Below are 16,416 nucleotides of genomic sequence, written 5' to 3' on the forward strand. Positions count from 1 at the left end.
TAGATGTTTCTACCTTTGTCCTTGTGGGTTTGCTTGTAGGGGTGTCTTTATTCGACTGTTCGTTACCTATATGTTTCCTCGGCGTGGATGCTTTGTGGTTCCTGACGTCGCATAGACGACTTCCTTTGATCGCTCCCTCTTTGGGCTATGACCTTTCATGCCTCTCAACTATTTTTAAGTGTGTTTCTTTCGGCCTGTACCCGAGTTTCTTGTGCTGAGGTTTCAGGTTTTCTATGTTGCCCTTTTTGGGGTTTCTAGTGGCCATGCTTGGCCTTTTGATTTTTTTCATCAGTCCTTGTCCTAAGGTTTATTTTCTCTATCTATTTTTGAGGATTTATTGGGGCTATCTGGGCGACTTGTGCCCAATTTTTTATGGATCTTCAGTTTTTGGAGGAATGTTCTTTTGGGAACTTTATGCTCTTCTTTGTTGGTAAGCATTTTAGTTGATATGACTGTAATGCCCTCGGGCATATGCAAAAATGTAATTTTGTCCCTATTTTTCAGGTTGAATAAAATTACGTTTTTTTTCCTTGGGAAAAAAAAATATTAATCATAATTAATATTATACTTTCTAATACAAAAATAGTTGTTATAAAATTTAATGCATTAGAGAAACACACCATAATGCAAATGAATGCAACACAAATAAGCATAACATAGCAAAGATGAATGCAATTTGGATACAGTTCAAGTGACATACATAACATGCCGAATACACATGCATGACAAAAGAGTTGAGGTGCATGGGAGGAGAGGAATGTTGTAGAAGTTGAAACAACATAATGGATCATAAAAATTAAGAAGATGAAAGTACATATACGCATATGAAGATAATGAGAATTAAAAAGTTTGAAAAAAATGTTAAGTTAAATTGGAATTGAAGAATTGAAATAGGAAGGTGAAAAGTTGCCAAGAGAAATGAAAACCCAAGCAAAAATAATAATGAAGAGGTTTCTCTCAAAGATGGTTTTGTTGGCAGTAGTGGTTAAGTGATGAAATGATTTTTTGTTAGTATGGTTAACGTATATTAGAGATAAGTGGCTACTATGTTTACAAAAATATTTGGGTAGATCAACTTGAAGGGATCACTTCTTGCCCACTCATTAACAAAGCCTAACTCTGAGAGCATAAAAAAGAATTGACCCCATGACCTCCCATTAGCAAGGTCATGGTCAGAACTAGATCAATTGAACTAACCCTCAAAACTATAATGAAATTAGATTATAAACTAATAATCTCATTTTTTTAAACCAAATTATCTTTATTTTTAAATTTATTAAAAATTTAAAAACAAAATTCCAAAATCAAAATACTAATATCATAAAACTACAATAAAATTTTCAAATGTGAAAAAGAACTTAAACCAAAGAATGATTAAACTTTTCAATTTATTTTATTAATTAATCCTTTCAAAAATATAGAAAGTCAATTTAACATTAACATTAAAATGCTAACACTACCATTAAAGTGTTGATTGTGTAATTTATATAATATAGGTTTTTATTAATGAAAATGAGTAATTTATATGGTATATATTTTATTTATGAAAATGAATATATGAATTTATGTGTAATTATAATAAGTTATTTAATATAAGTTTGGAGTATATTTTAAAATTATTTTTGATTTGTCAAGAGTTTATCTTTTTAAATGTAAGGAAATAGATTAGTGAGATAAGATTTAAAGGCATTTGGCAAAGAGTGAAAATGTGTCTCCTTAGATGTGTTTTTTTCTTTTAATAATAATTTGTGTTAACCAATATTTTTTTTAATAATGATAAAAAATGATTATCTATTGAGCGTTTATTTTTTTTACACAGCGAGAAAACCTATCATAACTCAATTGTGAAACTAGTAGTGGGGACAACCATTGCTCGATGCTATTTGTGAATATAAGGTGACTCATCACCATTACTCATTTAAAACCATGCCACCTAGAATTACAAGGTGACTCATCACCATCACTCATTTAAAACCATGCCACCTAGAATTACCCGTTGATATAAGGTGACTCATCACCATTACTCATTTAAAACCATGCCACCTAGAATTACCTGTTGATATAAGGTGACTCATCACTATTACTCATTTAAAACCATACCACCTAAAATTACCTGTTGGTGATTTATAAAGGGGCATGTTTTCACTCCTAACAGATGTCACTCGGTATTAAGCAGTTAACTTATTTCCTTATTTCTAAAAAAGACGAACTCTTAACTAAACAAAAACATTTTTAGAGCATACTCCAAACTTATAATTAGTTATTTACCTATATTAAATTTTTTATTTATTTAAAATAAATAAATAAAACAAGTGTGCAATCTAATCTAATCAAGTGAGGAGGACTCGTTATGATACTATGTTGCCTTTTTATCCTTGAAGTTCGCTCCAACATGTATTGAACTGGGAGCCTAAGGTGACAGATCATGCTTATTAAATACTGAAAGAGGATGGCTTCACTTTAATTGAAAAGTCCATTTCTTACCTATTCAAAAAAGGGTGGCATCCACATGGGGATGCCCCATATGTACAAGGAAAAGCATCATGAATCATTTGATTAGGGCTTGAAGGAGGCTTAAGAAGGGTCCCGCCTAGATTTTGAATTGATACACTTTTAAACCTTAAGGCACCCCACGTACGTAACAAAAGAAGAATGGTACGTTTTTATTGGTAGATAAGTCGGGGTGGTGATGGTTTATTAAGTGAGCCGTTCATTTCTTTTTATTATTGAAATTTAATTTTGTGGAGAGTGGTTACATGTTTCAACTAAAGAGTTCGTGATTAATTAAAAGTTTTGGTACCATATTAATAGTAAAATAAAGCATTTTGAATTTTAAATAGTTTACCATTATGAAAATCAAATGTCCGTATTTCATAATTGTTTAGGTAAAAATAATACCATATTAATTTATTTTATGTGGAGAACGTTTAAATAAGAAAGATGTGGTTTTTAATTAACTTGGTTCAAGTTTTTACTAATTAAAAATGTTCTTATTTTATTTTATAATGGTTTACATGAAAATAATACCACATCAAATTTTAAGTCAAGTTGAGAATAAGAAAGAGTCAGGTTTTTAATTAATCTGGTATAAGTTTTTACTAATTTTTTTTTAATGGATTTGGAATAAGTTTTGAATAATATTAATAAATTTAATTATTATTATTATTATAATTATTATTTTAATGCAATTGACTTTTATTTTTTAAACTAAAGTAAAAATTGTATTAATTTAAGAAAGTTATAAGTAAAGTATGTTTACTAATTAAATAATATGATTTTTTTTTAATTAATTTGGAATAAGTTTTGAATAATATTAATAAGTTGTTTGTTTTTGTTTTTGTTTTTGTTTTTTTTGTTTTTTGTTTTTTGTTTTTTTACGTAATTGAATTTCATTTTTAAAATTAAAGTGAAATTTGTATTAGTTTAAGAAAGTTATAGATGAAGTATGTTTATGAATTAGATGACATAATTTTTTTTAATTAATTTGGAATAAGTTTTGAATAATATTAATAAGTTTGTTTGTTTTTGTTTTTGTTTGTTTATTTATTTATTATGTAATTGAATTTCATTTTTTAAACTAAAGTAAATTTTGTATTAATTTAAGAAAGTTATAGATGAGGTAAAAATTTACCACAGTTATAGTTGAAGTATGTTTATGAATTAGATAACACGATATATTTTTTTTAATATATTAAAAAGTTTCTAGTATATTATAAATTTGATACTATAATTTGATGTTTAAGACCATTGAGATTTAGGAGATTGAAGTGTTTTTCTTTAAATTTCATTTGTATAACACATGTTTGGAGTCTAATGGAGAATTGAATAAAAAAATGTAAAAGTGGATGGACTATTCAATGATGACATGAAATTGCAATCAGGTATTTGAGACATTAAAGAGTTCTTTTAAAGACGGCCTATTTCTTATTTTCATAAGTTTGAATTTTAAGTTTCTCACTCTATGAAAGTTGAGTTATTGAAAGTTTTTCATATTGAAAACATTCTTGCAATTTTTGGATGCTACATGATTGAAAGAGCTATTTTGAAGTTTTGATGTATTGTTGTGTTGAGAGGTGCTCTCTAGCCTAGTATGGAAGAGATATTGTCATATCATATCTTGTTAGGTTATGTAAACATTTTAGACTTAGTCAAATTACATAAAAATAAAAATAAAGCTAAATTTAATTAAAAAATAAAAGAAATTATAATAATTAATTGAAACATTTGGACTTGGTAAGATTACATAAATATAAAAATATAAACATAAAATAAATTATAATTATTAATTAAAACATTTCAACTTGGTAAGATTACATAAATATAAAAATAAAAAGATAAAATAATACAAACAATTAATAGTTAAACTAACCTAGATAAAACTAAATATAATTAATAAAATAAAATAAATTATAATTATTAAATAAAACATTTTGACTTGGTAAGATTACATAAATATAAAAATAAAATAAAAAATAAAACAAACAATTAATAATTAAACCAGCAAAGATCTATCTTAACTCCATATTTATTAAGAATAGAGAGATCAAATCTCTCGATGTCCAAACTTCTTTTACATTAAAAGGAGATTTGATCCCTCTCAACCCTTGGTAGATCCAGAGTTAAGATGAATCTAAGTTAGTTTTTATTTGCCTATAATTGTAATTAAGTGTTATGCACGAAGCTTGATGGTCCCATATCTAAGCTTGGTGGTCCCTTATCTATAATACTATTTTGATTTTTTTGGGTTTTGATGTTGATTTTCATAATCAGATAATATATTATATATAAAATCACACCTCCCGGTCTCTTCACCCAACGAGGGTGTTTGAAATACTATTTATGATATTTTGCTCTTTCAATTTTGTTTTGAAATACTATTTATGATATTTTGCTCATACACTATTAACATTTTGAATGTTATAAATACAATGAATTTCTATAATTTTAAAAAACACCAAAACTAAGTCCACGGGTGTTGGATATATTGTGATTGGGTACTTTATTAAAACACTCCTTGATATGAAGTCACTAGTTCAATTCCCTACTCCAATCAAAATGATATATTAGACATGATGAAAATATAATCTTACCAAACTTAAAAAACAACATCACTAAAACTAAAACACTATAAATAAACTCAAATAATATTTTAGGATCGTATTACTCTACAAAATTACTTCATATATACCTTATCTATATGAAATAAACCTAAACTCTTAGAAAATATAATTGGGAAAAACCACACTTAATATAAAAAACACCAACACAAATATAACATGCGGAATTGAAGTGCAAGTAGGATATTAAAAAAAATATGAAACACGATGTATATATTTATAAGGGAAAAAAACTACCAACTTATTGTTTAATAATATATGAAAACTACATATGAAGTAATTTACAAAATCAGTTACTGAAATTAGATTTAAAAATAGATTAAATTAGACATAAAATTTAACTCCTTTTAAGTACAAACAATTCACACAACTCGCAGTGAGAGAGAAAGGAGAGTCGGTTGTCTTTTACTAGCCCACTCATCTGAACGGAGACCTACCTTCAAGTTAGGGCGGATTTACAATCTATTCTATTCCCGACCAGTGAAATAAGTTACATTGTCCAATTATGTTTTCGAAGCACACGTCACATCGCGGTGTTTTCAAGTCACAGAGCGGTCAAAGTAAAATTATTAAACTTAACAAAATAACAGACTTTGGATTCAAACTCGTCCTAATTCGTATTTTGAATTTGGAAGCCCGATTGTCACCTCTTTCCAAGGCGGTCCCTTTGTCTTTACTAGGAGTGCCAATGCGCACCCGACCTTTTAGAAACGGTTTACGGCTGGCCCGCTGCGAAGTTAAAATCTCGGGCCTCCACCTTCTGCGACTTTGGGTAAAACGGACTCTCGTCGAATTAAGGTCCCCGAAAAGCTCCAGGTTGCCTTAAATTTACGGCGTCGGCTTCCAAATCGGCAATTTTTTTCGATTTCTCTTGCTGGAACCGGCGGAGAATCCAGCATTTTTTCGCAAAAATCTTAAAAGAATCGTCAATTTCTATTCAAAGCTGTGCAAAATGTTCTTATTTGTCAGTCGAGGCCAAATCTTACGGGAAAAGGCGGATTCGGGCTTTCTTGCAGTTTTTTCGGGCATTTTGGTGTCTTTTGCTGGCAAAAGTATCCAAGATTGAGCTGGTCGGCTTATTTAGTTGAAGAAACGAAGGAAAACTCGCAGCGGAGCATACTCTTCTTGGATATTTGGATATTTGCACCGGTTCAAGATGCCTGGGGCATCAGGTGCCTGTAGAGGAGAAAATGGAGTTGATGAATTTCGGCGGGATCCGTATGAGGTGCTGGGTGTCTCTCGTGACGCATCTGATCAGGAGATCAAGTCATCTTATCGTAAGAAGGCTTTAAAGTACGGGATTTCTTTTCCTTTCTAGTTTTTCTCAGAGACTTTTGTTTTAGTTTTTTTGCGAGTAACGCTTTTAGTTTTGAATCTTTAAAACCGAAGTCTAGGGTGATAAAATATATTCGTGAAGCGCTCGGCGAAGCTCCATTCCTCTGTAAGATAAGAGGTTGGGAGTCTTCTCGTCTCGAGAAATATCCATACGCTCAAAATGACAAGATCTGTGTTCTTCTTTACCTATTCAAAGCTTCGTTTCTTTTCTTGAGAAACTCGATACAAAATCCTTGTTCTCTTTCCGCCCAAACGCTGAAGGGATTACCACAGTTAAGTTATTCCTGACTGAGATGTTTGAATATACTAGCTCTTTACCATAGCTTTCAAGCTAGTTTCTGTTCACAAAGGGCGGCTCTGTACAGGCTTTTATTTGAGTTCATTTAAAGCATAATAAATTTAGTTAGAAAGTTAGATTATGCCAAAGGAAGTTCAAATAGCTTTTATAAAATACCTGAGAAAATTCCTTTAGATCGCCTTTATGCTTATTCTGCTAACAAAGGACGCTTTGATAAATGAATTTTATACAGTCAGAAGAATTAAGTATCATATACAAAAGATAAGTTGGAATGATTTCCTTGAAATATTTCAGAAGATGCTTGTATTTCACACTAAAATCTGCAGGAACACTTTCTAATTATTCAAAGATATTAAAGAGCCACTCTGCATAACCTGGAGTTTGACATCGATTAAAATAGAGTAATTATAATTGCATATATTAAGCTATGTTCGAATAAATTTCTTAATAATTTCTTTAAGATAAAGTCTTCAGAATTTAGGGATGCTATGCGCTTTGTTCTCGGTTCCACTAAATTGCTTTGAGCTTTCCAGAGTATTTTAAAGGTGAGTTAAATTTTCTTAGTGTAGATCACAACACTGCCAATTTTAGTCAAACTTGTTAGATTTCAACCCTGGTTTTTAAAAGTTAACAGATATTTTTAGCAGAATGCTGTGAAGAAAAATATAACAATGCATTATATACTATGATTGAATTGTTTATGCAACGCGGACCATAATTTATACTGGATTTAAACTTCACAGAATAGGTTAAGCAGAAAGCTCTGCTTAATGAATAAATTTCAACTAAGATCTTTTTAAATTTGTCTTGTGCAAGGTGGCCCCGATCTTGTTAAGTACAATGGTTTTATTCCACTAGTATTTTTGCTGAAATTATTGGTCTGCATTTCAACGTGTATTGGTAGAAACTACTTAATTCTGATAGGTTCTTTTCACCTCTAAGCACAGTCTTTACCCAAGAGTCCTTCAGTAGCTGTGTAGATATGTCAATAACAGTGGAAATGTAAGATGCCAGTTCAAGTCAGCCATAAGATACTTGTCTCCTTGAAATTTTAATATCAGTAATAAGTTACTTTCAGGGGGAAAATATCGCTAGTGATAAGTGGCTTTTATCTGGTCAAGTACAGATTATAACTCGATGTTTCCATATGTCATCATTTGTTGCTGTTAGAATAGTTGTGTTTTTATAAATGTATATAAAAATTACTTAATAAGCGGCTATATCATCTTTGAATGTCTGATTGAGGGAGTGCCACATATCAGCGAACTGCTGCATTAAATTAGTTGATGCTTCAGAGATAAAACTTTGTGAATTAATGTGTTCGAAGCACAGCCAATATACCATAAATATAAAAAGAACCTTATATTGCTAATTATGGTAAGATATAATTCATGCTGTTTTCTTAAATTAGCACTCTCAATATTCTCAAATGGATTTGAGTGAAGTTGCCTTTTATGAGGTGTTTCATCTGACATCATCTGTCCGAGTTGCACTTTTAAGTCCTGTTTTTCTGGAAGATATTTTGTTATTAATGTTCTGAAAACTAATTTTTTGAATCTAATATCTGAAATTTTCCATTGTTTACTTCTAGATTAAAATGCAAATATACTAATTTTTTAATATGTTGAGTCTTTTGCACCTGTGTTTTACAAAAATCTCTTCTTCTTCAACTGTTAATCAGTATTATAGTGATGACACCTTTTTAGTAACTTGATAAAATGCTGACATCACTTTAGGCAACGGGAGCCCCTGTAGAAAATGATATATCGATAACGATAATCATGTATTCACAACTACAAAGAAGGTGCATGGCCTCTGAAAACATTGTTTTTTAATGTCATCCTGATTCCTAGCATTATATTAATACAGATCTCATATATTCCATACCAATGGACTGATGGGAAGCTTGGCAAAGTATTATGACAACTAATTAAAAGTACAGTTACTAAACATTGATATCATATATGCCAAATCCAAGTCAATGGTAATAATAAGATTTCATCTTATAGTTTGTATTTATGCAATAATTTTTTTCTCTACAAAACAGGATGTTGATAGGAACATACTGGCGAGGAAGTGGAAGAAGGGATTAGCTTTTTTTTTTTTTTTGGCTTCTCTTGCCTTAAACCAATCTTAAGATTGTATGGCTGATGCTTTAGCTATTTTATTTGACTCACGTCAATGAATCTATTACACAGGGGAGCTTTCCCTGCTATGGAGATGAGCATATTCTTGTAAAAAACCCAGTGTTTTGCAGGGACACCTCCTCTGGGTTGGGAGAATGAATTTCCTGCCTTTCTTGCCAAAGGGGTATGTGAGTATGTGTTCCCATGTTCTGTGGTGCCCCTAAAACACCAGGTGTATCGTTTCTACATTGGTTGGATGTCTCTGGTCTGTTAGGAACATCCTTGGGATGTCTAGGTGCCTCACAAGAAATTCACAAAAAGTGACATAAAAGGTGTTGAAAATTCATTTTTCATTTTCATTTTTAAAACATGTGTTTCTTACATTGTGGATCCTATGTTTGAGCCAGTTGTGTAGATATGGTCATTAAACCCGAAAATCCTCATATGAATTATTTTGGATTAAGACAGCATTTATATTTGTACTTTATTCTCTTTCTACCATGCAGGTCCCACATATTTGTATTTTAAACCCCAAGTTATCTATGCAATCAGATTAACTGCCCCTGCATGCAGGATCTGCGGGTCTGGATCCTGAACTTCCTGGATCTGTCATGAAGGTGGATCCCATGTAGAAGGAAATGGATCCTGACTTTCTGAAATGTACCCTGTTTTTCCAGAAATGGCTTCTTATTTTTCTGGGGTTGTTTTGCCCACAGATCCATGGTCAAAGCTAATTTTAATGGAGAAAAGCCCCAAATGGACAAAACCCGAACTGCTTAAAGCCATAACCCCCCCTCATACTCTATAAGGAGACTGATTTTATCATTACAGAATACAGAAGACAGGGACTGCAGAACGGTTCTGACTTCATTCATCATGTACAGATTTGGGAAGTTCAATGTTTATGAAATCTATATGTAAGTAGGCCATTTATCGTTCTATTCATACTTATCAATTCATTCTTCCTTTCCATTTCTGAGTTCATTCTTTTTTTCCTGCTTTCCTGTTCTGAGTTCATTCCTCCTTTCCATGCTTTCCTGCTTCCGTGTTCTGAGTTCTGCTTTCCTACGTACTCACATCAATTTTTTTGATGTTGGTCCTAGATCACACCCCGTGATAAGGTTTACCCTTCTGAATGTGGTCCTAATTGACCACTGAATTGGATATATGTCACCACACAATTTTTGTGCTTATGCCTCCAATTGCTAATGCTTCCTGTGAATGACATCCAGAGAATAACAATTTGAGCACTCTTATCATATGCCTTGAGATTATTCTAATAACTCACAATTCCAGATTACATGTTTCAACACCTCTCTATACACCAGACGGTAAACTTGACACCAAATATGTATTAAGATTTCCTATCCTTGTTTGAAATTTGTTTCTTAACCAAAAATTCTATTTACTAGGTTTCAGAAATGTAGGTGCAATTTTGAATCTTGGTTTGGGTTTGAATACTGTTCAACTTTGCAATGCGTTTCCAAGGAGTCACAACAACAGAAGCAAGTTTAACAAAACACTTACAGATTTTGTACCTGATAGGGACAGAGTTGCCTGTCTCTAAATTTCTAAATTTATTTTTCTTTTTTTAATGATTAATATATTTTAATATTTTTTGTACTTGCCGTTTTCCTGCCATATCTGGATCCTGGCTTTTTGAAAATCTGGTGGATCAGTATCTGTATCTGGATCTTGGTAACTCAGTTGTTATTATAAAATTCTTCCTTTAACTATTACCATGAACAGGAGATGTACATGGTATTCTATTTAAAAAATTGAGCTGCTTAAGCAACCACCTCAAGCACGGTTAAAATGAAATGGGTTTATATATATATTTTTTTCCAGTAACAAAACTTAGCCCCATGGGCAAAGAATAGGGTAATATACCATATACGTATCAATGATACTGTAAAGAACAATAAACAAAGACTTGGCCATGAGGCTGACATGCTGAATAGAACATAAAACTAGACACATTGATCTAGCAGGCATCAGAATGAGTCCGGCCCCAAGTAAGGGTTCATAATGATTGTTGGGGTTTGACCACCATCCTTCAACAGCAAGGCTGGAACTAGGAATAATTGGCTTCCAACTATTATTACTAGTTTGGAATTATGAGATTTTTCAATCTTTGGTATGGCAAAAACGATAGTGGGGAACTTTTCATTTCCTTAAGGATGAAGATGGCCCAACTATGGTGTTGTTCCACATGTTTCTTAAGAGCATGACCAGCTTGTGTGGCGAGACTTTCCATAATGTTGTTGGGACTGTTTGGATCAAATTAATAGGCCAAGTGAGGCATCATGTTGTTCCATGTTCACATTGTATGTGTTAAACACACATGGACAGCAAGAGAGATATGAAAGATAAAACATGCAATACCTTTTTTTATTAACATGAGATATACATTTATAGTACAATATGTGACTCTTGGGTTTCAGATCCCAAGGTCTCTTGGACTGCTTTGGTCTATTCGGCTTCCACACTAACCCATTTAGGATTAGGTGTCCAACATTCCCCCCCTTAATCCGAAGGGTTATGTATGAGTCCAAGAAGAGAGCTGTAATACAAAATGTGCAAAAAATGCATGGCAGCACTAGGCTGAATGTGCTCTATGAAATGTTGGTAAAAAGGGCGGTGGTTTAAGGATGACCGCCAACACTGGAACGCTTAGTGCAGTTCCCGGAACTCTTCCAAAACTGGCAAGAAACTGAAATTTTCTGCTAGAGGAAGTGATCCTATTGTTTTAAAGAGGGAAACCTTCAACCATATAAGGGAGGTCTCACCCCGCATAAAAGGTAAAACTTCAACCTGAAAAGGGAAGTCTCAACCTGTGATGGTTTAAGGATAACCAACAACTTTGGAATGCTTAATGCAATTCCTGGAACTCTTCCAAAACTGGCAAGAAGCTGGGGTCTTCTGCTAGAGGAAGTGTTCTCAATTGTGTTCCTGGAATGCTTCCGAAACTGGCAAGAAGCTAAAGTCTTCGCTAGAGGAAGTGTCCCAGATTGGCAACTGAAGGCATGTTCACGGGCATCTTTGTCTCTGGCTACAACTCTGAAACTGGTGTGGCAGGTTGTGGCTCAGGCTCGCTTGATTTGGCTTTGAAGCTTGTAGATGACCATCATTTCCCCCCCTGTCAGATACAAGGTGAGATGATGGAGAAAACTCAACTGCAAGACTGTTCAATATTCTGGAACAAGTTCTGACATGTGTTTGGAATATCTTCTTGGCTGTTGATGCCCATTGCCAAGAAGCGATCCATCCAAGATGAATCTTTGTTCTTGCAGGACGTTTGTTTCTGAAGCATCTGTGTGAAGAATGGTTGGTTTTATGACAGTGCTTACATGGATGAAGATCAAAACAGTGATCTTTCAGATGGCCAACTCGATCACAGTGTTGGCATTTCACAATCTGTTGTTGTTGTTGTTGCTGTGGAAGAGGGGCAGAATCTGGAACAGCTAAAGCTGAACTGTCATGAGGAGTAGGTGCACTGTCATGAGGAGCAGGTGAACTGTCATGAATGAATCCAGCACTCTGAAACTGAATGGGCTTGGCATAGTCTGGAATATGAAAGGACAAGTCCTTGTCATATCCAAGACCAGTTCTGTGCTTGTTGTGGACAAGCTGTTCCCAAGGTCTGATGATGGGCTTGGGAAGTGCAGACTGAGTTTCTGCATCTGCATATACAACTGCTGCTTTATTTGAATGAACTGTACCATTATTAACATGCTGCTGATGGGTGGTTGTCTCAATGTTCTGAACAAAAACAGGTTCAGAATGGTGTCTATTTTGATGTAGCTCTTCTTGCTGTAGCTGTGATTCAAGTTGCAAAAAATCGATCTTTTCCTGTGCATTTTGTAGACATGTCTGAATTTCTGAGAGAGATCCTTTGCTGATTTGTAATGTGTCATCAATAGTAGATAATATTAAAGTTTTAAGGAACTGTAATACTTCACTGGTTCTGACCATTTTTTCTTCAATGTCTGATTTACACCTTAAAAAACTGATCACAACTACTACTCAATGCAGAAAAGTAATATCTACAGCAATATCCTTTATAAATGTCAGCAAATGATCAGTGTGCAATATAAAAGATTACAATCAGCTCACCAAAATCTTTATGCAGCAGTGGAATCAAGGAATCAATGCACTATAATGAGTTTTAAATACAATTCCACAACTGGGGCAACAGCAACTGCAAACTTGCTTGGATCTTTCAAATACTCCTTCACTTTCAAATCAGAAATGATGACTATCAAAACTTCAATAACACCATGTCATGGGCAGGATTTGAATATTCATATGCTTTGACTAGGGCACAAATTAATATTCTCTGATCTTACCACTTTCTTGCAATGAAGAGAAGCAATGAGAGTAAATTCCAGCAAGGACTTTCAGACCCAGAATGCTTGGCTTTCTCTTTTAAAGACAGATAGCTTAATCTATTATGTGAACCTGTTTAGAAAATAAATGGGATACTCGGCCTTCCTAATGGAAGAAATATATATCAAGAGAAAATCGATGCTGCGAGATGGTGTAGTATGAAGAAAAACTAACGAATCACTTTACAAGGATCTCATTACAAGAGCGAATCCACATTGTGAGTTGGTGTAGCGTGATGGAAAACTAGTGAAGCACTCTACAGGGATCTCATTGCAAATGAATTGATGCTTAAATGCACATACCAGATTGATCACGGATGTAGGTTACCATCTCCAAGATGACCATACCCCAGAACTTTAACTAATTCACCTAATATACAATAGATGTCACAGAGAGGTGTGATACTCCAGCTCGCTGTACAGGGATGTGATACTCAGGTCTGAAGCAATCAGTTTAGACTCCAATATAGCCACACGTCCAACCAGCGAGCAGTAACAAGTTCGAACCACCCAGAATAACCTTCCACAAAATTGTGACCAGCGCAACACACAGTGCTAGGGATGCTCACACAAGTGAAGAGTATTCAGCTACCACCAGTTCGATTCTCGCACGAGCTTTCAAGCTGCCATGTTAGACAGACATTCAACACATTCAACGTAATACTCAAAACTGATCAGCGTTAAAGAACACATATAAATATATGGGCAGCGCTCTGAGTGTTAATGGACAACGCTCTGAGTGTAAATGGACAGCGCTCTGAGTGTAAGACCGCAATGCAAGACAACGCAAATATTCACCAGAGTTTTATACAACACATAAGGACAGCACAAAAATAATGCAAAACATTCAATGGACAGCGCATCGATTTAATCATTCCTCGTTCCTTGTTTCAACAGAGTTTGATGGGAGGAGCAATGCGCGTGTATACCAACGGACGGCTGCTTTCCTTAATCCTGGTTCGTCTTTCCACCATGCCTCGATGCGCACCAGTCCAAACACACATGCTTTCAATTCGGGCTTGAGTCTAATCGGTATTCTTGCCAAATAACCAACGCTCCATCAACTTCCAGCAAAAGAACATTCCACTATGATGTTACCATACCTTTTAATGGGATTCTGTCCAACACATATACTACCAGGACACACATAAGCCATGTACTGCAATCAATGGATTTTAACATTTTGATCCCATGACTTAATTAATGCACATAGAATTCACACCACTGAGGTCGAAATAGGAAGAACGGAGCAACGATGTTGATTGTAATTGCACCGAACCAAATAAGTTATTACATGTTGATCAAATGAGCCTTTGATGTTGTTCCAGACCTTGAGTCAACAATTCTAAGAGTGCACGTTCACAAAATCCACACTGCAATTCAATCGCTTCACCTTCTGAAACCACGACGGCCGAGTGATTGACCGCTCATCTTCCGATCGGGCAAGACTTCAGGGCGAGACTCCACACGTATATCGGTATTTGCGTTGTACGCTGGTCCTTATCTTATTCAACGAAACAGAAACATGCTCCATAGATTGATACGCCTCTACACACTGATACGCCTCCACACGCTAAGATGCTGATATACATACGCCCACCTCATAGATTGCGTGAATGGACGGTAACTGCATTTAATCCGCCATTTACAAACGGTCAGAGAGTCGACAGGCCCGTAAAACTCAGAGTTATAATAATGTCCGGATTGCTGGTAAGATTATGATTCTCTGTTCATGCATGATCTAGATCAGAAGAGTTCTTTGAATTGACGATCCATAGGACAGACAGAAGGCTGGACTGGAATATATTCGATATAAGCAAAATCCACAGATATACAGAAATGGTCAGCGAATCTGCGAGTTCCCGGGCCGACAAGGGCTGCATGGAGAAGCAGCAGCAGCAGCCCAGACTATTTGGAGTGGATTTGAGGCAACCATGCAGTAATTTCAGCCATGAACACCTTAAGCTACAGAGGCCTGTAAAGTTATTGGGAGGAGAAATGAATGCAAAAGAGGAAGGAGCTTATGAAGGTCATAACCAGGGGCTTCAATTTGAAAACGACCAAAATTCCAAGGACCGCAATTTAATTTTGTCGGACACAGAGGCTTCTGCTTCCACGATTGTTACCGAGAACACAAGCACTGGCGAGGGCTCTAATGCCCGTATGTTTCCTTGCTGCTATTGCTCAACAAAGTTCTACAGTTCTCAGGCATTGGGAGGTCATCAGAATGCCCACAGAAAGGAGCGCAAAATGGCTAGGACGCACTATATATATAACAGTGGTATATGAGAGCCTTGCAACATAAACGGTAACGACAACGCAGTATGAGTGGTATCGAGTATTACAATAGACTGGAGCTACAGAGCATGATAGTCGAGGGGCTGAGTGGTATTAATTAACATCAAGCCAATGGTGGTATGGGAAATCACACCACTGGAGCAAAGCCGAAAACGCATGTAATAAAACTATTATTGCATGGTAGAGAGGAGCAGTGATTCGATGAACTGATACCACAAAGAATAATGGCAGAAGCGTTTTTGCATTTTTGCATGGGAGAATATATAAAACGCATAGCTGACAAGCGCAGAGATACCGTGTCAGGCCCAGAGCGCAGGTACAAGGACAGTGCAGACGTTTCAAATCAGGTCAGGATGACAGCGCAACAGAAGAGCAAGGCGCAGGTTTTATAAATGGTATATGGCAGACAGACATGTTAGAACAGCTTGGACAGCGCTGGCAGTGTCAGGGAGAGGAACGTTTCATACGTTCAAGTGAATATGGCAGACAAGGCACAGGTCTGTATAAAGGAATATGGCAGAAATACACTGCACAGAAAGGCCATAAACAAATGGCTCAAATTAATTATACAGGGCAGGAATACGCCTGCTCTGATACCATGTTAAACACACATGGACAACAAGAGAGATATGAAAGATAAAACATGCAATACATTTTTTTATTAACATGAGATATACATTTATAGTACAATATGTGACTCTTGGGTTTCAGATCCCAAGGTCTCTTGGACTGCTTTGGTCTATTCGGCTTCCACACTAACCCATTTAGGATTAGGTGTCCAACAATATGGATTGCAGCCCCTAGAAGTTGAGAACGATGGATCATGCCCAACTCAATATTTTGGACCCACACAA

At 34.9% G+C, this 16,416-nt stretch overlaps 1 protein-coding gene across 1 annotated transcript in view; it reads left to right on the top strand.

Moving 5' to 3' along the window:
- The first annotated feature begins 5,749 nt into the window (after nucleotides 1-5,749).
- LOC149206875 (chaperone protein dnaJ 16-like) overlaps nucleotides 5,750-16,416 on the top strand; it is a 47,915-nt gene continuing 37,248 nt past the window's right edge. The window contains exon 1 of the mRNA XM_089395614.1: nucleotides 5,750-6,410. Within this exon, the coding sequence (XP_089251740.1) occupies nucleotides 6,274-6,410 (137 nt within the window). The 5' untranslated portion in view covers nucleotides 5,750-6,273. The remainder of the gene's footprint in view (nucleotides 6,411-16,416) is intronic.

Source organism: Pinus tabuliformis, chromosome 1_2 (assembly GCF_031772625.1).
Source record: "Pinus tabuliformis cultivar Carrire ecotype Pingquan chromosome 1_2, CPIR1, whole genome shotgun sequence".
Lineage (NCBI taxonomy): Eukaryota > Viridiplantae > Streptophyta > Pinopsida > Pinales > Pinaceae > Pinus > Pinus tabuliformis.